The 25,307-nt window shown below is 41.2% G+C and overlaps 2 protein-coding genes across 7 annotated transcripts in view; both read left to right on the top strand.

The window, feature by feature from the left end:
- The first annotated feature begins 470 nt into the window (after positions 1 to 470).
- On the top strand, positions 471 to 10,153 carry LOC128760657 (eukaryotic translation initiation factor 4E type 3-like). Its single transcript, XM_053868234.1, has 7 exons — positions 471 to 833; positions 1,424 to 1,496; positions 4,242 to 4,336; positions 5,559 to 5,619; positions 7,043 to 7,109; positions 7,182 to 7,337; positions 8,856 to 10,153. Exons 1-7 carry the CDS (start codon positions 652 to 654, stop codon positions 8,900 to 8,902), a joined length of 681 nt encoding a protein of 226 aa, XP_053724209.1. The 5' UTR covers positions 471 to 651; the 3' UTR covers positions 8,903 to 10,153.
- Positions 10,154 to 13,483: 3,330 nt separating this feature from the next.
- foxp1b (forkhead box P1b) overlaps positions 13,484 to 25,307 on the top strand; it is a 169,131-nt gene continuing 157,307 nt past the window's right edge. For 4 of the 6 annotated variants that reach the window (XM_053866984.1, XM_053866981.1, XM_053866985.1 and 1 more), the window contains exons 1-2: positions 13,484 to 13,794; positions 19,369 to 19,427. The gene's annotated coding sequence lies outside the window, so the exon portion shown is untranslated. Of the gene's footprint in view, positions 13,795 to 13,986; positions 14,143 to 19,368; positions 19,428 to 25,307 lie in introns of those variants that run through there. The other 2 variants (XM_053866986.1, XM_053866982.1) reach the window with 1 other exon arrangement.

Here is a 25,307-nt window from a genome sequence, read left to right as displayed (position 1 = left end):
AATCGATTCAGATTTCGAACAAATCGCTTCTCGAACAGCCATCTGGAACGGTTTGTGGTGGAGAACTGAGGTACCACTGCATATGTTGTTCGACTTGGATTGCGATTTTTCCTCATTTTCAGAATCAGAATCAGAATCAAATTTATTGCCATGGTCAGTGGGGATCCCACCAACTAGGAAAGTGCTTTGGAATAAAGTGCTGACAAAAATATATATATAAATAAAATAAAATAAAGACTGATCACAGGTTTAGTTAGTCAACATGGACTGCTCAGTGTAATCAGTGAGAAAATAAAATGAACAGGTGACAAATATGGATTCATACTAACATATTGTGCCGTTTTTCTGTTCTGCTCATGGGCCTCCTCAGCAATGACTGATGTATTTCGCTTTTTATGACAGGTGACGCGCTTGACAGACGCGGTTTGACAGTCCTTCCTCAGAAATCTGTCAGAGTGATGCCTCTTCTTTCCTCTTCTCCTTTGGCCCATCGGCGGCGTCGACTCTGCCCACTGACGCAAAGACGTCAGCAGTCGGGAGGCGGAAAAACGGTTTCTGTGTGTGGCGATAAAACACTAACCGGGTAGTTTTGACTGCGGAAGCTCGCGCTGGCTCCCTTGGCCACAACATAGCCGCCTGTTCCCTGCTGAAATGTCCGGTTCCGCCGGTCAGGCGGAGCTGCAGATGGACCGCGGCGCCCTGAGCAGCCCGAACCTTCCCCCACCAAACATTGATATCGACGAGGAAGAGTTGGAGAACATCACGAAGAAACACCGGGAGGAAGACTCCGAGACCCTGCCGCTGCACTCACCCTGGACCTTTTGGTTAGACAGGTAAAGCCTCCTCCAGCTGCTCTTGACGGAGCATGGCATTCAGGGCCGTCGCTTTTCAACAAGCCTGTCGTCACCGTCATGTTTACTTCAAGCACATCGAGGTGTCAGAAACCCCCCCAAAAAAGACTCAGACTTTTGTTTTCAAGCCAAACTCCCTGGCGCTGTCTGCGTCTGCCAGAAATCGTTTGTGGGTAATTTTAGCCTTCCTGTTATAAAACACTGACACAATTTCTGGCTCATACAACACAAACTAGTTTTGTTTCTCCAAACGTGAAACTAAGTTTGGATGTTCAGTCTGCGCCCGAGCTTCTATGGAACAAACAAAAAGTCAAAACAATTGACTCTTGTTCGTTTTGCGAACAGCACCAGGTTGATCAAACCACATGAATCAAAAGTTGCACTGCTTTTATTTCATGGGTTCAATTCGCTGTGACCTTTAAAGGCTCCTCTACCCTGGAGAAATAGGTTGAGTACAGACGCTCGGGCTTACGTTCCCTTCTTAGACCACATTCAATTGCATACGGTGGGAAATGTTTTTATGTATGAAGCTGCAATGAACAGATCTTTACAGGTCATGATCTCCCCCACAGATCATTACCGGGCACAACAGCTGCACAATGTGAGTCAAATCTCAAGAAGATCTACACAGTCCAGACAGTCCAGGTGAGTGTCCTTGACCAGCCACAAGTGAAGAATGCAGCAAAACCCAATCGCCTGTCGGTCATACATCTACTGATGGGCCAGTCCACATTTTCCATTTACTGCCCCAGTCCAATGAGAAATCACGCACATGTACTGTCATTTAAACTTATGTTATTAACCTGGTTTGTTGTTCCAGATTGTAAAACAAACAATGCTTGATGGTTCATGAAAACAGTTGTGAGCGTTGCATGTTAAGGTGAGGTGTTTTAAAACAGTGTGTGCTACCAACACCTGGGACAGTGATCATGTTTGTTCATGCCAATATATTTAACGCCCTTGTATTTGCACACCACTTTCAACACCTGCCGCCACACTTCTTTTGTTGCATGCAGCATTGACACTGAAACAGCTTTGCCTCCATGTAGCAAATGTCAAGATAAACTTACTGTTTACTGGAACATGTGTAGTTCTTCATTTGCTTAAAATTTCCTGTCCATTTTAGTGGCCTATGGAACATCATGCTTTAAAAACAATTTCCAGTCGTTTTGAACCGGTTGGATAAATAAATTGGACATTGTTTTGAAAGCAAGTATCAATGCATTGAAATTAATCAATATTAAAACAAGTAGAGTTGGACTCCAGTTGAAATTAAATGGCTTAGTGCTGACCTTTACCATTGAGGAGCATACATTGAAGAAGACAGAGTCACACATGACAGAGCAAGTATCGGCGCGGGTCACTCATGTCGAAGCATGCATGCTTTTCTTTCCTGAACAGACAGTGCCGTATGGGACCGTTGTGGCCTTGCTTTCTTTTTTGTTCTTTTTCATTGACTTCCCCAAAAATGTTTGCATAAGTACAACATTTCAGCCCTTTACATCCAATATCCCAATGAAGCAGTGAATATATGTATAACCTTGGCCAGACTGCTAACTTACTCACATAATGTTGGTTTTTTTTTTTAATCTACGGTATGTAATTTGATACATTTTTGAAATATCATTGAATGCAATGAGCCAAATGGGCGGCAAGTGGCGGCAGCTTTACTTGCACATGAATATTTCACTGGTAGCCATTGACTTGCAGTGTTTCTCCCCAGTAATTTTACTGAACTAGGCCAAAATTTGCCAATTGTCATGCCATCATAGACCCACGGCTTCTTGCACTTGTCCACATCTTGTGGGTCATGAGACTTGCATTTGATTGGTCGACGAGGCATGGAGGGTCACTGTTATTGGTGAGATGTCTGACGCGCCTTCTGCACAGATATAGTCACCAAATACAAACTTGGGGCACCCTTTCTCAACATCCTTGCTAAAGTCGCAGACTGCTGAGGCTCTGGACCGTCGGCACAACCACATTTTGAGCAATTTTAGTGTTTCAGAACAGCACTTAACACTGTTTGTCTTTAACATTTGCAGCACTACGATCAGATGAGTCGTGTTTTGTAACCTGCACATGTCGTCGGCTGATATGTTGACTAATCATTAAGACGTGACAAATTCTCTGTCAATAGAGTTGTAATTCAACACATAACAATTTACATACATTTCCATTTCCTCATGACTATTTACGACACAAATATCCAACAGCTTTGTGTGTTTGTGAACCTGTACACGCCAGTCGCTATTTTGACATCATTTGGCTCCGGCGGCGACGTGGGCAGACGCATTTTGTTTACTTTAACTTTAAATAATACCAACATTTAAAGTTGTGTTTTGATGTGAACTCCCTTTATTCACATCCCCTACCCTGCTTTTCCAACCCTTTTTTATACACCAACTTTGTCGCTAGTTCGAATGGCTATGCTAATATAGCACGTCTTGCTCTGCCATCAGGTCCGGTACAAAAAGAACCCTGAGTGAGACAGACAGATAACAGTCACAACCATGACCAGGCATGATCAAAGGGCTAACAGCTTCGGACACCAAGCCTCTTCACCTCTTCAAATCTGAGCAACTGGCCATTTAGCTAACTGACTCGAAAGGAAGTCAGGATACAGACAGAATCCACTTTTTAATTAGTCGAGGAAACTGACCTTTACCATGCGAACCGATGACATTTCCTTTATGCTCTCGCTCTTTGGCAGTAAAACCTGTTTTACAGTGGCAGTAAAATCTGCCACCATAGACATAAACTGGACAAAACTGTGAGGAGGCACGTAAGCGATGCTGTCATCCATAAACATCCATAAATCACAACAGCAGGTCACACAGAGCAAATAACCGATCGGAACGCTGCCACCAAAAATGAGCGCAAACAACAGACTAAGTCGCACTGATGGATTGATAAGAAGAGGAGTCTTCAGCTCCTTCGGTTTGTCAGATAGAAACTGCTGGTGATCAGCAGATGGAACACAGTATGCTGCTTTTTTATGAAATGGTTTGATATTAATTTGGAAGTTAATTGTTTTCCAGAGCGACCATATGTGCCAGACGATTACAATATGACAGCAGCATTTATAACAACAATTAACTAAAAACTATTAAATCTGAGCTGCAATCCGTCTCGATAGGACCCAGACATTCACGGGGTCGCATCGGTGCATTTATTTATTTTCTTGTTTTGATTCTGAACTGTGATATTTTACCTTAGTGAACGAATTTTAAGTAACTTAATTTATGATCACATTATTAGTGATTTTCAGAGGTCAGTAGGTGGCGCTCTTGGTTTAGTACACAGTGTGTGTTATAGTGTTTCATGAAACCTCATCTCTGTGTCACTACTTGCCTCAAGAGCAATACTAATGCGTTTCTCGTTGTGCAGCTCTTCTGGAGTGTCTACAACAACATCCCTCCGGTGTCTGCCCTGCCCCTAAGATGTAGCTACCACTTAATGCGCGGGGAGCGACGGCCGCTCTGGTGAGACTCTGCTGAACTTGGCACACTAATGTTCTGACTCTATAAGAGCCATCATTAAAAGGAGGAAAATCCGATAATGGCCTACAGTATTATGTGAAACAGTGTTTTACTTCACACTCGCCAACAGAGAAATGAACAAAATGACTCCAGTATACAGAAGTAAAACATAAGTGTTAAACACGTCACAAATGCAACAGTATCTATGTATTAAATATTCATATAGCCAGCATAAATATCAAGACAATATTACACAAATATCAAGACAATATTGTGCAATCAAGTATCGAAATAACTGAGCATATTGACATGATCTTAAACCGCTAACAATAATAGTACTCGTAATAGTACTAGTAAGTTTCAACGCTGAACCCTCTGCATTTGCATCCACATTTAGAATAGAATAGAATAGCCTTTATTGTCCTTGTACAGTGTACAACGAGATTTGTATTCTATTCTCGAAGTACTAAAGCGCATGAGTAATGATGATTCCACGAATTGTATAAGCCTGTTTCCATGAAACACATCCTTATACTTTCTATACAGAGCAAGTCACTTGGCCTGGCAGAGCTTTACAATGCGCTCTGAAAGTTTATAAGGGTCCTAAAATGCACCACTAAAATTTGTGCCGCTGTTTCGCGCCAGTGGTGACAGGTACCACTGTGGGACACCCAGTCTTTTATTGTACTGTTTGGTGAGGAAAGTGAATGTTATTTATGCAGCCGTTTAAACACCAAAGGTTTGATACTGGATTTGTATCAAATTTAACACACTCTCAAAGCCCACATTGTTTTTGCCTTTTGCACCAAGACTAGATTATCAATGCAACGATAAGCAGTTGGAAAAAGTTGGCAACTACAACCTTCATGCTGTCATGTGACCGCAGCCCTCAGAAACGCCACCTCAGTGAGTGATGTGTGAAACTGACCCCCACAACACAGATTTAAACTTCAAATGATACTGATACTGATACTTTCAATTGTTCTTCCTTGTTGAAGAGATTTGCTTGTTGAAATTTAGGCAGTTAAGAATTTGAAATTTGATGTTTGAGGGACCAAATCAGCGTGCTATGCCATGACATTGGTGAAGAAAATAAGTTAGAATCTTTGCAGATGTGACGTTTTTGCTGACGCCAGAAAGCGGAGTGATGGAGAGACCAAGAAGATCTTCTTTTTAAATTGAAAAGTATCACCCTGTCATGTTCTTGTGTCTGTTGCTGCGACAGGGAGGAGGAAAGCAATGCAAAAGGAGGAGTGTGGAAGATGAAAATACCAAAGGAAAGCACAGTAGGTGTTTCTTTGATCCTTGTTTTTTGGTTAACTGATTGCATTTAAATGTTTTAGCTCTGAATAGAGGAGATGATCATTATTATTATGGGGAATTATTGTGTGTATTATATGTGCAATGTCATTAATAACAATACCTGTAAATGATCGGGGAAGTGTGTTCAGTCGTCTTCTACAAGGATGCAACAAAATGCAACATAAATATACTATAGATATTACCACTAGTGTCATGCAGGGTTTTATATATTCATAATTTAAGAGGGAAAAAAAGTCTGCCAGACTTCCATTATATCAAGATTCATTATTTTATAGCAGATTATTGTAGGATGTACATTGTGTCTCAGAAGTATTAAGAGCCATAAATAAAGGCTAAGCTGCTAATTTTATGACGCCTTTTAAGGTGTAACGGGAACTAGTGCACATAAAAACTCGGATCAATCACGATGTGTCACCTCAAACTTGGGACATATTTATAAGCTCGACATTCTTATTGCCGTGTGAGTTTTTCCTAGAAGAATGCTTGAATGGAGCTCAGTGGAAATGAAGGAATGAATCATGGAAAAATGTTTTATTATAGGTAGTTTAGTGATGCAAAAAGTTCACTTTAACATGCACTGTTTTGGTCAAATTGTTAATTCTCAGTTAATTCAGTTATATTTTCAACACGTTGAAAGTCTTTTTGGAAGCTGAAGATTATTATTAAGTGTCATTTAGAAAATTGGATTAATAAGTTTTAACCCAATTTTCTGGGCTCTGAGTGTATTTGAGTTATGAAGCAAGGCATTTATGTTTCAGTTAAGTTGCCCATGTTTCTCATCATATACAAACATTTTCGTTGCAAATGTACTTCATGTTTTTACTTGGGGTTGGTCTTGATTTAAAAAAAAAAATAATAAAAAGAACAATAAGAATCTCATTGCATTTTCATATCTGGCACCACAATGATCAAAATGAAGTTGAATCTGTTTGCAAACTTTGATCTCTTTGAGGCATAAGATACTTGTTTTTATGCTTCCGTCTTTGTTTTTTTTAACTTGCATTCTACATCCATCAATTGGAATTGATGTTCCGAAAAATTTCCCAGTGAAAGAAACTTTCTACGTGATTAATCTCTGTCCTTTAGATGGGTTTGGTTTTGGCTGTGATAAATTCATCTCAGTTAATCTCTTAATGTGCCATCCCTGAATCTGAGTTGGATTTTCTGTGACGGGTACATTGTTGTTGAATTCTTCACGCCGCTGTGGTGTCTTTGGCGCCATTCTCGGCTAGACACCCTGTCCTCGAAACCACTTCAGGATTCTTAAATATTGCATTTTTAAGCAACGTTTCTTGCAGCATTAATGGCTCTGATGTGTGCTCTCCATTATTTATATCATTAACTGTTGGATAAAAAGGGCTAACTCTTGCACCTCTCCTCCTCCAGCCTGCAGTTTGGAAAGAATTGTTACTTGCCACCATCGGGGAGCAGTTTGCAGATTACTGTGCCGCAGGTAAATATAGATGTTTCTGCCGATGGAGTTATATTTACAGCTCTGTGAGCTCTATTTGTTTTAACCCCCTAGACGACGAGGTTGTCGGTGTCAGCGTTAGCGTTCGAGATCGGGAGGATGTTGTTCAAGTGTGGAATAGAGACGCCTCTCTGGCTAATGAAGCGACTATCTTGGGAAAGGTCCATGAACTCCTGCCGTGTATTTCCTTTAAAGCTGTATTTTATAAATGTAAGTATGCTCTCTGTCCCACATCCATGTGTGCTGCATGTAGTTGCTTTCTTGTATCAGCCCTCTTAGGAATAATTGTGCATGAATGTGTGGAAAAGGAGTTTGTTTTATGGAACTGGAAGCTAGTTCAGTGAGCGCAGGGCGACCGGAGTGATGAAATGCCCCAGAAATAGACTGGTCTTGCCCCTACCTGCTCAATATTCCTCATCCACTGTGGATTCTTCTGCAGCAGATGAGGGGGAGCCTGAAGTTTGAGCTCCTGTGAAGCGTGACAAATGGATTTTAAACTATTTAAAAAAAAAAGTGTTCAGCCAAGCCCTCCAACAATGACAGCAATTATGCAACTTATCTGTTGGAATTCTTCGTTGTTGTCATCGTACATTGAGTTATGCATTTCAATAAATGAAACTAGAAAAACACTCAGAGAGTTCAGACCGCTGCCAAGAGCAGAGTCATGAATCCTGCGTCGGTCACACAAGCTCCTTAGTGGACACTAAAGGAAGTCAGCAACTGAAAACTCTTGTTGTAAAGTAAATTTCAGTTATGGCTTCCGAATTTTAATCTCAGTTAATCGCACTACAGCTGAGTTGACTCACGATTAATGGCAAATTAATCACACATTTTGTATCTGTTCTAAATGTAACTCAAAGGAACATGTTATCAATTCAATTCATGCTAAATGTTATTTATATTTTTTTCCTCTTTTGATGATGAATTGTGTGCAAATTACTTGCCGCCAACTACCAGTAGTAGTACGACTACAATGTGTTCATGCAGCAGTGGATAATTAACAGATATTATTACATTTACATTGAAATATTATCATTTTAATACTGTCATTGTTGGTAGTAATAGTGTACAGCGACAGCCTTAGTATACGCCAAAAAGAAGTTCACCTTTAAATCATAATACTTTTATCTGGCTGAAAGTACTGAAAATTGTTACATTGTTGAAGGGAAAGTATTTTAACTTTCTACCTATGGGATTTACTGATGATATAATAGCAGTAAATACTCTTTTTAAATGTTGTTAACACTGGGGCTAGCAGTGTGTTGTCGCTGACAATTGTTTCTACTGAGATGTAGAAAAGGTCACCACAGATGCATATGGTCCTCAAAAGTTGGTGTTTTTCCAAGAATTTGTCCCCACAGGTATAGCAATACAAGGACCACGGACACACGGACACACGGACACACACCCACACACCCACACACACACCCACACCCACACACACACACACACACACACACACACACACACACACACACACACACACACACACACACACACACACTCTTGGCATAAGGTCCTCATAAGGAAGTGTTTTGTCAAGAATTGGTCCCCACACCTGAGGATCAACCGGACACATACACTCTCATACGACCATAACTCCTGAAAGAAAACAGACCAGAGTAGAAAATTCTTTTGAAATGTTGAGAATGAATCCATGTTTGTGTTAATGGGTTGCTGTCATTTTTCAGGTTGATCCTCACCATGAATCACTCCTTTTTTTTTCAGCACACATGGAACATCATGCCTTCGAGGGAGGCCGCTCAAGACATTAGATAATGCACTTTAAAACAAAGAGAAACCTTGACCTCTCCACGACCTTCACAAGGGTATTATTTTATATTCAATTTTAAAAAAAGTTATCAATATATTTTTATAGTTATGACAGACTTGATGCCTTGTTTTATTTTCACCTGGGTCCTTTTAGAAAGCCTGTTCAGCACAAATCCATTTCATTTAGCGTTATCATAAATGTAGATTTAAGGGGTAGCCATTCTTTTAGTTTTCAATATGCTACTGTTCTTTGGCACTAGTTCTGCTGATTATGTTCTTTATGTATTGAGAACTGAGGAATAAAATGTCAGATTTGTGTTGCTTGACAGCACAGAGTTCTCTAGAAATGGTGCCTCAATGAATGTTCACAGGTTTTCAATAAACTTCTGAAAGGATGTATCTGCTTTTCCACTTGTTATGTTATGTTCTGTGGTATTTCAGTGACATGAAAATGCAGATTCGTCTGGTGAACTGATTCAAAGTAATTGAATGGGGAGAAAAGGAGAGGGAAAAAAACACTTGACATCAGATGGCATGTTTTCTAAGGGATGAGGTGCACTTATGTGGGTCGATTAAATAGTTGCTGCTAACTCCGGATTCTTCTTTGACTGACTTGAATAACTCTGATGTGAACCCAGGCAGTGAGAGTGTTCAATTCATGAACATTTTGAGTTTATTTTTTTCTGCACTGTGTATATTGCTCATGATTTCATTCACAGGTAAAAGTCCACAAAAATCCATAAAAATCAAGTGGTGTATTTGCCCAATTCCAACTTGCTTGTTCTCCCATCTTCGGAAACAGTAATGTCGATTCTGGACTATAAGCAAACAACGTGGCTAGTAAATGGATTTTTATGGTGAAATGAGCTCCATGTCGTCAAAATATTGAGCCTGGTCACATCAAACCAGTGAAATCACTGGCATTTTATTTAGCTCAAAATACGTTTTTGCCCACATGTCCTTCGTGACTGCCTGTGGTGCCGGAACTTTGGACTCGTGAGCGAAAACCGTGCATTTTGAGCACTATTATTTTTACTATTGCCGAGTTTGTGTCAAGAATCGGTCTCGATGCTGGACCCCGTTTTCAAAACGGAGCATTTTTAAACCGGGATCGTGGAAAATCATCATCCGTTTTCCTTCTTAAATTTAGTGCGCCATATAGTCAGCATTTTACGGTACTTCTTATAAGTACCGTATATTCCGGGCTATAAGCCACTACTTTTTTCTCGCGGCTTATACAACGCTGCTGATATATGGATTTTTACTAGGGATGCTCCAAACGATCGGCCACCGATTATGAAAGGCTGATCTCTGCGTGATCGGTGAATGCGATCACTGCCTGTCATTGCCGATCACAAAATCCGATCACACGTGACAGCCGGCGGTCTGATGAAGCACCGCCCGCGGTTTGTGATGCGTCGGCTCCTCCTTGCCGACTCACCACTCGCTTGGCATCAGCATGTCTACTGTGGAGGTTTTTTCTGTCTGTCATGTAAAGTTTGGGTCCAGCAGCACATGCACGTTAAAAGGCTATATTACAGTTTATTTTACAAAAAAATATATATTTTACTTAAAATCTTTTCGAAACATAAAAAAGTACGGATCCATATTAGATTCATTGAATTACAGCAGGATTTGTTTATTTAAGTCCCTTCTTCACTTTCAGTGTTTCTTTTTTTTTTGCATATATTTGAAAACAATGCTTGTGTAATTGTCCCTTTCAAAATATTAATAATTCATTTTTATTATTTTCTTTGGTTCTAATAGTATAGGATAAAGTTTAGATGACGGTTTACTTTTGAATTAATTGTTGCACAACAATGTGTATTTCCAGTCATTTTTCTCGTAGTTTTCTCTGCCAGTGAGAATCAATTTCACTTGAAATGAATTCCTGCTCTCTAAAAACAGAGTTGCTTCACCAGACGTTAAAGTTCTAATGCCTCATCTTTCATGTTTTCCTACCAACATCTCCACAGGTATCGCGCCACCCCTGTCTCATGAGAAACTAGTGAGTGGCCACTTGCCGCCAGTTTGGTTCTCCTGAGGTTTCTGCCTCACTACCACGCTCCCTGTCAGGCTCGCTGCAGTACTGGACGGCTGCTCTGGTACCAATGCATCTGCTGTGTGCATCTGAACAGGTTTTTCAATTGAATTTCATGGGAGCCTTAAATGGATAAACCTAAATAGACTCTCCTCACCTACGTGTCGAAGGCTTCGGCCTCCAGCCTCGGGGGGGAAACACCACAAATCACTTCATCCCCTTTCGAACATGAAGAGGCGCTGCTGTTCAATTGCTTAATTACCTAATTAACAAGGCGCTAATGACTTTGTTGTACACATGCTGAGTGTGGAGAGGCTATCACATAGCTGATAGGGATCCTCAATTAATTTGCGGCTACACTCAATCAAGTCGCCGCCCTTAATCCGCACCACACAACAGCATCAGACAAAACATGCTAATAAATTCAGAGCGACACACTGAGATGTTGGGCTCGGCTGAGCTGAGAGATCCTGTGTTGACATGCAGATCAGGCCGCCCAGGAATTAGACGGCTCACATGATGTACTACATTGACTTCATAAATGCCTCCATATTCTCAGATTAATCGCAGGAGACTTTTGGGTTTACAAGCGTGCGTAAACACGGGGGTGATGACTTTCATTCAGTTGCTTTTCTGCACCGAAACACAGATATGTGTTGTGCTTTGAAAGTCTTGCGCTGTGGCTTCAGGCTGGGGAATTGAAGGTCTCTGAGGACTGGTGTGTTTCTTGGCACTTGGCACGCAGCAATTGTGGTAATGTAACTCATAGTTCTGCAGCGTATACGCTAAGAGAATTTGTCATTTTAACTCACTGCAGGGTTTATACTATCCTTTAAAAAATGGAACGAAAATACATCTTAAATGACCTTAGCTTGACACTGTGTCTGTGTAATTACAGTCAGTGGTGCAGCCATCCTTTCCTTGCTGTAATGCCTATTTTGGGACGACGTTACATGGTTCTTACTCAAATGTTTACAAACTCTAAAACTGAGTTTGGTCGACTAGTCTAAAAAAAAAAAGTAACATAAAAAGAAAACAGTCACTGTGCTTTAACATTCAACTCTTAACGTGTGCCTGACACTTTCATTCAAATAAAGAACCTGTTAACAGAGCAGATGCTTTACGATTGACCTTCATCATTTCCCATCAGGGGTTGCTACGGCCAGTCAGTATCCTCCACTTGAACCTGCCCTCCCTTGTTGCATCGATCCTCTTCGTGTCCTCATTTACCACATCCATGAAGCTCATTAGTCGTCTTCCTCTTCTCCTTTTTCACGGCATTTTTCGTCCAACCCGTCTCTCCTCTCCGGGTGTCCAAGACAGTTTGACCTCCAAACGTCTCCACATGACCTTCTGCCTCTGACGCCATGAAATGGCATGCAAATCTTTTGTTTTGTTTTGTTCTTTTTGGATTTGAAAACCACAGATGAAGCACTTCTCCGTGGGGAAAAACATGATCTTTGATTTCTCACTAGCAAACACTTGTGAATGTTTTAGTTTAGTTTATGAACATCAAACAATGATACACTGAAGGTATTCTGGCAATAGTTACCATGTTGTTCAGGTGTGTGCAGTCCATTATGTCAACATCCACTGCTCTGTTCTAGATTGCGTGACATAGAAATGATTATAATGGAATTTCACTCAACAAAACAAAGACTGTCCAACATGTTTTGTTTGACAACAGGGAATGTTGTATTAAAGGTATAATGCATTTGGTAAGATAAATATTGAGACTCGCCCTGTGTCAACATCTTCCAGTCCACTAGTTAAAAGCACAAGTGAAAAAGGGATTCAAATATGTACGTGTTTAGTGTGAAAATAAATAATAAATACACAATTTATGGATAATAAGAATAAGAAGTGGGTGATAATGTAAGCATGTGGGAAACAAAACAAGGGAAATGTGAAGCTTTTGATACAAAGATTGAGGCTCATTGCTGTTTATTGATTCTAATAATATGAAACATGCATTACTGTCAAATAAAAAAAAAGTTTGAGAGAAGGAAAACGTTGACTACGTTGTATCTTTTTATTATGCTGGGTTTTGGTCAGATGGTGGCGCTGTCTACCAAGAGAAAGGTTCATCTCGATTTCACCGGTACATTTATCACAGACGCCGAGTCGTAAAACAAACCCAACTTACTTTTATTTTTGTCGCAAATGAAGGTTTTGTTTGAATGAGATGGAAACATAAACAGTCAGATTTGATGTGTTCATTTAATATGCTGGAAGAAAACGGTTATAGTCTTAAATTGAATGACTTTATTTCCCCGGTTAGTGCCCCTTAAAATTAGACTATGTGGTCTATGATCGCGCTGCATGGTTACTAATCTCCATGTCACGGATTTGCAGCACAGTTGGAGCAAAAGAATGAGGAGGAAAAGAGTGAAATATTCGTCCGGGCTGTAATTAGTCAGCTCCTACATGAGTGTTCCTGACAGCGCCCCTCTCTGCTGTCACATTTGGGCCAAAAGTAAACGCGCGTCGCCAGATTTCCCCGCAGAAAGCCGCTCCTAAAGTGCTTCATCTCGACTCCGGACTTTTCTCGGAACACGACGAGCGCGACGTCTACCCCAGCAGGTGGATATGACGTCACGGACTTCAGAAAACAACAACAAATCCGCGAGTTTTCCTACTTTGCTCTCCAACTACTTTTCCCTGTTTAAAGTTTAACACAAAAAAAATCGCGCACTTTGGTGAGGAAGCGAGGGAGAGACCCGTTTTTTTCTCGTCTTTTTCCGCTCCCCTTGGGTGAGTCAAGTTAGTTACAGTGCCCCCACCTCAGCGGCCAGCGCGGGCGGAGTGATACCGTCGCTGTTTACGGTTGTGATTTGTGGTCGCATGATTCCGGTAAGTTGAACTTTTCACGTTATAACGTCCTCACTCACGCCTTTCTTCCGTGGTTGCACTCGTCATAACCGCGGTGTTCCGACACCGACTCGCGCGTTTGGGTCGGTAACTTTTCCTAAAACGACACACAAGCACCTGTGTTGCCGTCCACCAGCTCACCGGCGCGGGACGAGCCGCTAACGTTTGCACACAAACCTGTCATGAAACCACATTGCTAGCGACGCAGAACCGCTGAAGAACTTAGGAACGGCGGTTCCAAAGTGGACTTAGCTGTGATTTGAGCAGGGAAGAGCACGGCTCCTGTCCACGTGTTTACCGGCCCCACTGACTTCCCAAGTCGGCAGCAAGGTACAACACACATTTGGCTCAGTTTTCAGGCTTTGAAATGGACGTCTTTGCCTTTTGAAGCCCTCTCTCACTCTTGAGTGTGTTCAACCTTAGTTTCTAAATTACTGCTCACATTTGTCGTTATTCCTTAAACCTAGGTAAAAAGTATATCAAGCGTCAGCACATAGTATGAGCCCAGAAATATACTCTTGCAGTGCCATGGTTGAGGAGTGTTTAAAAGGGATGCAAACATGCACTTATTCATCTGCTTAACCGTTCTAGAAGTTGCTGACGGTTTAATATTCTACCTTTCATTCACTAGTTACGATGTAGCCCCTCACAAAAATGTTAGTATATATGTATATTGAACTGTCATTACCACCACATCTCTAAATAGAATGAAAGAATGTATCAATGCTCAGTTCAATGTTAAGTTTTTAATGTTATGTCATTTAGAAGCATCACTATACTTTGACAAATGTAACATTGGGACGTTTCAAATGTGTTTTTTTCTATTTAAATTGAAATGAAAACTGCTATTTATAGATACATTGAAAATAAAACGAATGTGCTTCGTATTAGAGCACAAAAATCTATTATTTTAAATGGCATGTCATTGTACAGGTAGGTTGTATGTTTCAGAATGCATTTCACCTTGTTTATATGGATTCAACTGACACCACATTTATATTAGCAGGACTGTGTGTTAGTAGGAGTGAGTGTGTGTGTGTTTGGATCAACGTTAAAGCCTTATTTATTGCACATTAAGCGGATAAACAGCTGAAAATTAACTTGAGTAACGCTAAGGCTTTGCGGATTATCTAACAAAACACATATTCAGCGGTCAAATGAAAAAGGTTTATTTTATTTGGCTGATATGATTATTTTCCGGGCTTTGCTTGTGTTCATGTTTTGAGTTGTGAACAGGGGTAAATGTTGAAAGAGTGACATTACCTCACATCACAAAACACACTAAATGACTAAAACAAGAAAAGTGTGATGCAAACAATTCCAGGTGGAAAATCATATGTGTGGGACGGAAACCTTTAAAAATCAAGTGTGTGATCCACAACAGGTCTCCTTTGCTCACTGGATACATTCCTCTGCTGAGTAATGCCCCAGACCTATTGTAGGCTGGAGATCTGTCCTCCAAATTACATTTCAGTCAATGATGATCTGTTGCATAAGATTTACTAATGAAACACGCCGATGTTGAGATGCCACCGAGCATTTAAGATTTAATTTCACGTACAATAGAGTGTTTACTGCCCATAACGGTGGAAAGAAAAAAGCAGCTCTAACAACACTATTACTCCTCCTGGGTCCCAGGATTAGTCATTGTCTGATGGGGAGGAAGAAAACACTTTTTTTGTGGGAAAAGTAAAGTAAACAGCCTCCAACAAGCGAACCTTGACAACCCAGATTAAGGAAAACATTGGAGATCAAACAGTGCTGCTGCCGGGCTGTTGTCATGAGCTGCCTGCCTGAGAGAGAAAGCTGTGGACTATTTGAACAGGCGTCCGTGTGCTCACTTATGCAGAAATGGACCTTCGCAACTGCTGACCAAGGTTTTAAAATGAACTTTTCTTTCGGGCTGCAGTTTGACACGGTGATTGCATTCGACCACATTCTTCATCTGCCTGTTAACACACACACACACACACACACACACATCTGGGTTGGGTTTTTGTCGGGGAGCAATTGTTTGTAGTTCAGTCTTGTGTTGTGAGGTTCAACTGGTAAGAAAGTAATCAGTCACTCATGCATTCACTGCGAGGACTCCTGGTCCCTGAGTGGAGCCGCCGTCTCTTTCATGTGATGGCTCAGAATTTGTGAACACACACTGAAATGCCCTGTAGTGGGAACAGAGAGGCTGTAAACTGCCGGTGCACTCCTGCTCACAGCTGAATGATAAGAAGTTATTTTCAGTCCAGTGTGGGAATGAGCCAGGGCATTCGCTTTATTGTCCAATTCAGTTGAATTTCATTTTGGTTTGGTGATGCCAGGAACCCACTTCCATTACGGCGAGTGAGAGAATAAAGAAAGCCACCAAGATGTTTGGTGATATTTGTTGCAAAAACACCCCTATTAGCATGCTAGCTAATATTGACTCACTAAAAGAGAAGATGGGGAAGATATTTACCTGAAGTTTGACTTTTTTTTCTATTATTATTTCTGCAGTTAAGGGTTTCACATGTGGCTGGTGGGTGAAGTTTACTGGCTGTCCCTGAAATAAACAGTGCAGAGGTGTGGAACATGATGACCTTGAGGGGCCAACATGTAAAAATACAGGTTTTATTTGGGGATGGCAAATTCCTTTTTATTGACCACAGTACTCCATTGGCATGCTCTTTTAAACATATTCTAGTGACGCTAGAACTACGTTTTAAAGTTGAAACAAGTCCACTCCTACAAAACAGAGAGACGTGCTGCTAACCAAAACACAAGAGCAGCACAACCAATTGTAATCACAGAAAAACCCTGTCGTTCTCAGTTGTTGTTTCTCGATTACACAAGAATGTCAGAGCGCTTTAGCTTAAAGAGCGGAATTCTCCATCGACTCTTGACGACAACACTGAACAATGACTGAACACTCAATCTTGGTGTAGGGGGTCTAAATCCCTGCTGAAGAACTGGGATGAAGCCTGCTCTTGCTCCTCTGACATGCACTGTCCTTAGTCTGATATTTCATTTCAAACCTTTATTGAAACTTCAAGGGTTTGCCTCATTGTTTGCTAGTTGGCTTCAAACTAAATGCAGCACCAAATAAATGCAGCCGAGATTGTAGTCCAAAGATGGTAACTATCAAAGAGTGAGCTGAGATCATGAATGGAAACTCCCCGATGCTAGAACCCAGTGATGCGCTGGAAGGTAACCCAGAAAATGCCTGCAAACTTCAACGTTTCCTTTTTTAAAATCGCTAGTCAGACCCTGACCCCCAACTATTAAAATCTGTTGTCTGGCCTTATTTGTCTTTTTAAGCTACCAAAATGTCCAACGTTTTTTTTTTAGGAGTGCTAAATGTAGCGTCAGCCAATTATGGAATGTAAAACAAATGCGCAACAGCGATGTGCTGCCCAACATTTTGCCGGCTTGTAACGGCCCCGTGTGACTGGACAGACTGTTGGTCAGAGCTGGGTCAGGGTCAGGTGTGCTCTGTGCTGCTCCATAGTCTCTTCTGAGATGGCGAAAAGGGCTCTGAGCAGCAATTGCCTCATGCAGCCATTAATTACTGTCTTCTGTTGTCATCTGTCATCAATAAACTCCGAGATGTTCTCATAAATTATCTTTCCTCAGCGCAGAGGGAGGGGACACTGTGTAATTACTATAAATAAAGTTGGACATCTCTGTATTTATACGAGAAGGTTTGATTTTTTTTTTGCCGGCGGCGCGGGGGTTAGAGGACGGAGGGGTATTCTGGGTGTAAAGTTGAGATGTGATCAGGGATGTCCTGATAGCAAGTACTGAAATTCGAGTACTTGCTGATACCAATACAAGAAATGAATACTGTAACAGCCATTTTGTTGCCACACGCGATGGTGAAAGCAGGGTAGCGCAGATCATCAAATAAAACCAGAATCTCTGTAACCGCTAAGTCATTGTAGAGCGTTTTTGTGAATTAAACACTTTTAAAATTATGATCATGAAAATAAAAGCCTCCATTGTGAGTCATTTCTTTCACAGCAGCTGGAGCAGATCATAAATCAGCTGATCAAAGACGCCGCGTCTGTAGTCTCATCGCGGCAGACACTCGGGTGGATCTCATCCAATCAGCAGTGTAAACTGTTGAGTTCCTTGTGTTAAAAGCACAGTGAAAACTATGTTCATGAACTCTTGCACACCACAATGTTCCAGTTGCTCTTTTACAGTAAAAATAATCTTCAAATTTTAATTTTCTCAGATTCATATCACTTTTTACAGGCTGATTTCCTGTCTGTACAGTCCCCGGGGGATGCGCCAAATCCGTCCTCTAGTGGACTGCGTCCTGGCGATTGAGTTAATGGAACTTCAAATGAAGGATTTAGATAACACTTTCAACATTTTTATCAGCAAAAGACTATATGTTCAACCAGGTCCCTTGCTTTGCAAATTCTACTTCCTGATCTGACGATGAATGCATCGTGATTGGCTGTCATGTACCACGTCGGCATCCGACCAGGAAGTCGCCTGGGCTCATTCCATACGTGAAGTATATTCATTGACATTGACATTTTTCACTATTAAGTAATAAATGCAGGGGTGAATAATTAAGAAGTAGATTCCGATTTTTTGTGCAGTGACAAATGCAATGTAACATATATATTTTTCTTCATTAAAAAAAAAAAAAGTGCGATATGCGCAAGTAAAATAAATGACATTGTTTGAGTGTAATGTTAACAAACCATTAATCAATTATTGCTGCCTTTTTCATGATGTTTAACATAAAAATAGATGTATTTTTGCGACTGTCTTCGTAGTCACAATCACAAGTCAACTTGCCGCTTCCAAACCGATGCTGTTCTCTTTCTGATCTTGTCCTTCCTATATCCTGCCTGTGTATCAGTGCTTCTGTCCTCCCAAGCTTCTCTGTCACTCTTGCTGCATTTCAGTCCTGTCTCCACCTGTTCCACCCTGCCTACACTTCTTTCTACACCTCCTTTGATGTCTTTCCAATAAGATGGATAATTGACCACACACACTAGACTTTCTTCTTGCATCTTCACTCTTCCTCCTTTCTCTCTTTCACACACATCTGCTGTGTTCCTTTACTGACTTTCATTCTTCATCTCTGGCTTCTCCTCCTTCCTCCCATTCCAAATTACTGTGTCATCTGCAAACACCATCGTCCATGGAGACCCCACGGACTCGCAATGTGTCCTAAAATGACGTATTCTTGTGCATCTGTTGCTGTGGAACTCCCTGGACATCAAACTCATCTTATAAAATTTGACCAAATGAAGTGCTAAGTGACATATTCAGGCTTGTTTATGTTTTTAATTCTTGAAAAATACCTAGAGGATGCACAGTTTGGGGAGCGAAGCAGGTATGCTCCAGTCATTTTGATTCAGACATGAGCAGCTGAGCCATATGCTGGAAGCTGCGCTCAGCTGCCAGGCGAAACCTCCACACCTGTTTCTATCAGCTGTCCAGTCGGTATATTTGTCTACACATGTTCCCCTTGCATCTTTATTGAATTCTTGAGACATATTTTATGAAACATGTATCTTTTTGGTGTGTGTGTGGTCTCATACACCTGTGTGTTTCCAGGACAACATGGAACAGAAGTGACGTTTGCTGCTCCGGGAAAGCCACGAGTCATCAGAATTGTAAGTGTCTGGTCTCACTTCTGTGTTAAACTTAAGTCTGTAGCATCTCTCTGCTTCTAGGGAACGGTCATTCTTGGCTGTTTTCTCTAGTATTTGCAAGTAGAAGGGAGAGGTTTTTATTTCTTGCCTCCTTCGTAATGGTTTGAATTTTGGTGGTGCAGCTCCTTTTCTGAATTAGCCACCTCATCTCCCCTGGAACCCTGGTTTACCTGGACAACGTTAATGAATTAATGAAAGAAATATGTTCAGCTGTGCTACAGTGATTGTTTTGTATGTAAACATACCATCAACATGTTCACTACAGCTTACTCAAGGATATATCTCCAGCAACAAAATGCTCAACATAGTTTAGGTCCATCCTCCAATGAGCACAAGATATTACTGTACTGTATGTCCAAATGAGAATCAACTTTATATGGTGATGTACAGGCATGTCCCGATCTTTTCACTTGCAGTTGTGGACAAACTGTTCAATATTTTTACCCCCTTGATAATCTTCATGACTTATGACTCCAATCTCCTTCCAATCTCGCTCTCGTATTCTTATGGAGCTAATGGAATCACTGTGCACTGGAGTCTATCCCTGCTGCTTGGGGGTGAGGCTGGCTACACCTCAAGGTCTGTACTTTTATTGGTAACAACAGAATTCTGTGGGCATTAACAAGTGACAAGTAACAGGCGATTTTCCGTGCCGGACCTGAACTTTGTAGCGCAGCTTGTCTGGTCCTCACTGTGCAGCTTTTCAGCACGCTAGCATTTAGCCTCAAAACCTTTTACACACTTGTCCACTTGTGTGGGATTACTTCACACTTGCGGGGCGCAGTATGTATAGTATGGTGTATGTCACTCAGTTGGAACCCAAACTACATGTACTTTGTTCCTATGAAGTGCGATGTCTGGTGACGGCCCTGGAGAAAAGGGGAAACAAGTGAGTGCATGTTGGAGTGACAATGCAAGTGAGACAATATCGCGTCACCTGCATGAGAATGAGATTTTATTATTCAGTAAATAAGCATTTATTACCCATACCTCTCAAAAGGTGACGTTACCAGTAAAAGTAGTTTGCCGTCCTCACTCGGTCCGTCTCTTCATTTTGCCGGTCAGATGCTCAACAGAGTTCCGCGAGCAACAGACTTCAGTCACAATATTTCTTTCAGGGTTTTTCTGTTAAAAACATGCAGAAAATGTTAGGTTTTATCTGTGTTTCCACTTCGTTTTAATACCTTTGACCCTGTCAGATTTCATCATTAAAAAGAGTTTTTTTTTCTGACGGCATAGAGCCACAATTGAAACCCTGAACATGTCTCTGCCGTTTGCCACGTGAAACAAAACCTGTTGGTTCAAACCTTATGATAATCTGTCAGCTTGAGAATTAGCGTGACAAACTTCCTCACACTTGTAGGAAACTGCCATGGAGCATTAGATAAACTGCTCTTAGTCGTAACAGTAGTAGTGTGTCTGATGTAGGAGAAGGTTCTGGAAGCACTTTTTTGAGGGCCTTGTCTTTGACTTGTTGGCAGTGGCAGCCTAATAAGAAACGTAACATGGCAGGGCCTGCTCTTCCATCATCATAGCCGGTTGAAAAGTTGCTGCTCTTTGATCATGTCTTTTGGGTGCATCACTCCAGCTTAGCCTGCTGCTCGCGATGTGATAAGCCATCGGAGCACTCAGATTCGAGCCGGCAGCGCCGAGAGCTCCGAGAGACAGGAGTAATGGAGATGAGGAGAGTGCAGCAATGCAAATTTTGTTGACAGACTGTTGCTGCAGCTGTTCTACTTCCCTTTGATTTCTGCTTCACTTTAAAAAAAAGCCCATATTTCATTTTTAAAAGGGCTTTCTTGTGGTTTTCATGTTGCACTCCTCACTTGGTGGCAATTAAAACAGCCTTTTTTTTTAAACAAATGTGCTCATTATTTGTCTCTAAACGCTTGTTATTTTACAAACAGTTATGTTCATATGCACTCTGAAGTTCACTTTGAAGCTGAAGGCTCCGCTTTCATACCTGTCTGCCTGTGTCTGTACATAAAGCATCATTTTGAACCCCTCGGTATAAAGGCTGCTCCTAATTGACGGGTTTGTTGCTTGTTTATTTGATATATATTTACCTGCTGGGTGGTAATTGGAATGCCGTAATTACCCAAGATGCTTCGGCGGAGGCGCTGCCACGCTGATGAGTCTACAGCGCAGATGAAAGTATACAAGCTACTATCATCGTCCAAGCGTGCTGTTTAAACAGCTGACAGCAGATAGAAGGCATCGCTAACTGGGCCAACCCAGTGCTGCTTTTATCCTTGTGCTTTTAACACATGTATAATTGTAGGCATCAGTGAAACACATTTTGTCCCCACCATCGACACAAATTAGTCACTTTTTCTCACACAAATTATACTAAACCTGCGGTCATTTACTGTATGAGTGAATGTAAGTCTCAACCTATGGCTGCCCTGCGTTATAACTGCATGCAAGAATAATAGCGCATGCAGCTTTGGGAATTTTTGTAGACCTGTATTTTTGCATTTTTTTTTCTGTTAGTTTCATGTGACCCATGATTTTAAATTTGAGTACACGCGCCCCAAACCTTTCCTGGGCCCACGGTTGGGGAAAGGTTAACATTTAGCTACAGCATGTAAACAAAACCACATTGAAACTTAATGTTTTCAGATGTGCATTTTCAGATGTGGTATTGTGGGATACTTTTCTCAGCCTTGGTCGTGCACTAGATTTTTATGCACCGTTTTTCTGCTCAGTAGAGATGGCCCACCCCATTTTTTCGTTTTCCATTTTGTATTTCTTCCTTTTTTCAAAAATTTAGTGAAACTTTATGTATAATATAAACACAGGTCACTTGACATGCATAAATCAGTGGAATGAACTAGTGTTCCTGAACTACAAATACTTGTTTTGAGCTCAGCTCTGCATTCACAGCAAATCGAGGAAACCTGCTGCGACTCCCTCCCTCATAAAAGTCCTGTGCCCACCCTTTGTGTGTGTGTGCCGGCAGTTGTCCCTGTAGATCCCTCGACATTGTTGTTTTTGTTTGCATGTGTTGGTTTGAGTCTGCGCTTGCAGTGGCACCAACTCCTTAGAGAGGGTTTGTTCCTAACGTTAACAGGCTCGGTCTTCATTCCCAAACCACATTGTTGATGTTCTCAGCATGTTATACAGTTGATAATCTATGTTGTATGTTAATCTACGTTTTATATGATAAAACAATGGAGTGATTCATTTTACTTTCAATGATTAACTATTGTTAACAGAGTTTTCAAGATCATAAAAATTACGGACATATTGCATTTTTAAAATGCATATTTATGTTGCATGCTTATTTCACATATATTGTCATTTTCATTCTCATTTAAGGTAATCCGATCTTGGGCTTACTTTTTAGGAAGTCTGTCTATCACAACACACATAGAAGGTTTAGAGAAAGAAAACACAGTTTAATATTGAAGTCATTTTGACCACAGAATCTCACCTCATGATTCACTTTATTGTCGTTATTAATTCAACACAGTCTGTATTATTAGGTATTGAAATATACTAGGTAAATAAATAAACATAAAGAAGTCATCTTAAATATACTTTTTATTGTTTCTTTTTCCCCAATGATAAACATTGCAATGCCAAATAATGCAAACTCTGTTCTGGCTCCATCGACTCCACTTGCGAGCTGCGCTAGCATGAAGCACAGTTTCTGTTTTACACAGCCTCTGTACAGCGACATCAAGATGTGAAAGTTCCAACTGGCTGTTGCCCTCTTTTTGTCAGCTCAGTATTTCGATGCTCCTCCTATGACCACATCTGTTCTCCATCTTTGCAGGTAATTAAAACATAGCTGCCGCACTTGTTTCCCTCCCAGCACATTGGCATTTACCGGCGAGTTATTACGCCGTTTTGTTTGTAAATGACGTCCATTTTGTGAGCCATTTCCTGTTGGCTGTTGAGGGAGAGACAGAATTTGTCTTTCAGTAATCGATGCCTGGCTGAATATACAGCGAGATATGAGTAGGTCACTCATTTCTCACCAGGTAGCAAAGCTTTTATGGACCTTAACATAATTTTATCAGGTGATTACGGCTGCAAAAGCTTCAGTCACTCTGACCAACTCTGACCATGAAAACTATGACAATGTAATGGTTGATTTAGAAGACAAGATAGATTGGGGTCTTAAACCTGCGGCCTGCAGGCCATTTGCAGCCTGTGGTGCTCCACCACTAGGTATCCAATTGTAGCGTAGGTGTGGCCCCAACAGCACCATCCCTCTTTGTCCAGTGTGAGACACACTCCCTGTATTCTGTGTTAAAGAATAACACGTGTTAACACCGGGACCTGCCTGTATTCATTGCAACTCTTTGAGTAACATCCAACTTTTTAAACCCATATTTTCCTGCATTAAAGTTCTAATGTGCTTTTAAGTGGTGCAGCCTCACGGCAAGAGTTTTTGAATCCAGCCGGAGGAAACTCTGGGTTTGCAGTGGACCTGGGTCCCTTCTGTGTGGCGCTCATCCGTTCTTCCCATGCCTAAGTGGATTTCCTCTGGGCACTCTGGTTTCCTTCCACAGTCCAAAAACAGGCAGAGGTTTATTGGTGACTGCAAATTGACAGTTGATGTGAGCGGTTGTCTATATTTTCCTCTCGAGATGGGCCCAAGTAGCTGAGATGTGCTATGCTGCCACATGACCTATAATGGGAATAAGCGGTTGGAAATCTGATAGTGATAGCTCTGATAGTGTCGTATGTTTTCACCCACTCTTGCTCTGAGCCAGGCCAATTCGTTGCTACCTTTGTCAGCATCATACTGGTCCCAATTTAATTTTGTTCAACAGCCTCTTCTCAAACATATATGTTTGAGTTTGCGAGGTTCAGGTCTTACTCAATATTCTGCCTTCCAGCCACGGTAGTAATTGTTGCAGGACTAGAAGAGACACATCATCGTGTGCTGAAGGGACAGCCAACAAGCCGGAACAGACAACTTATTTGCATGTTATATGCCAACATGGAAGTGTTTACTCTCCATATGCCTGCTGTTCAAAATGAAACAAGGGCGTGACTTTTTGTGTAACTTGGTGTAACCATACAAATACTGTAGGTCAAGTCAACCCTGTTTTGAAAGCATGCAATCAAACTCCACTGACTGAACAGGTTGTACAAAATTGAAAAGTGAGTTGCAAAAACAGATCTTCCTCTTCCACTTCCTCTAACAATGTGAAATCTTATTCGAAACTGACTTTTAACTGGCATTCAGGCTGTTGTTGTGGATTGTATACAGACGATTAAATAAAGCTGTTTTTAGAGTTAGACACAGTTCCGGTGACCACCCAGCCAAGAAGCTGGGATTGTGCCGTTGAGAGTGTTTCTGCCGTGAAAGGTCAGGACGCCCCACTTCCGTCCCCACGTCTATCAGCAAAAATGTAGAGTAACTCTTGAACCAACGTTTTTTTTGAGTAAAATCGTTCGATTTAAATATAATTTGGGTTCCAACTGACTCGTATTTGCATCAGTTCCGAATTTAGTCACTCACTTTGTCATGCTGTGATGTGTTTCCCCACTTCCTTGTTAAACTTTGTTCCTTTGACCAATGACAACAAAGGGGTGTGCTCAGGGTGATGCAAATGCAAATCAGAGTCAATTGAGGTACCGCGAGGAGCATTTGCGGCTGCTCATAGGTTTATGCACTATTTTATGAAACAGAACTTAGTATTGTTTTCTACTGGGAGCTAATTGATAGTATCACAGAGTAGGAAATTTAAGTCATTTGGAACAATTGGAAACGGGTCTGTATCCACTTTGTTGTCCTGGTAACTTCCTATAACATCAGTGACAATGTGTACTCTTGGTGGTGATGTTAACCTAGCTGCCCGGTGCTCCCCAAATGTTCAA

The sequence above is a fragment of the Synchiropus splendidus genome, chromosome 6 (genome assembly GCF_027744825.2).
Source record: "Synchiropus splendidus isolate RoL2022-P1 chromosome 6, RoL_Sspl_1.0, whole genome shotgun sequence".
Classification (NCBI taxonomy): Eukaryota; Metazoa; Chordata; class Actinopteri; order Syngnathiformes; family Callionymidae; genus Synchiropus; species Synchiropus splendidus.
Note: the sequence above shows the minus strand (reverse complement) of the source record. Positions and strands in the feature narration are given on the sequence as shown.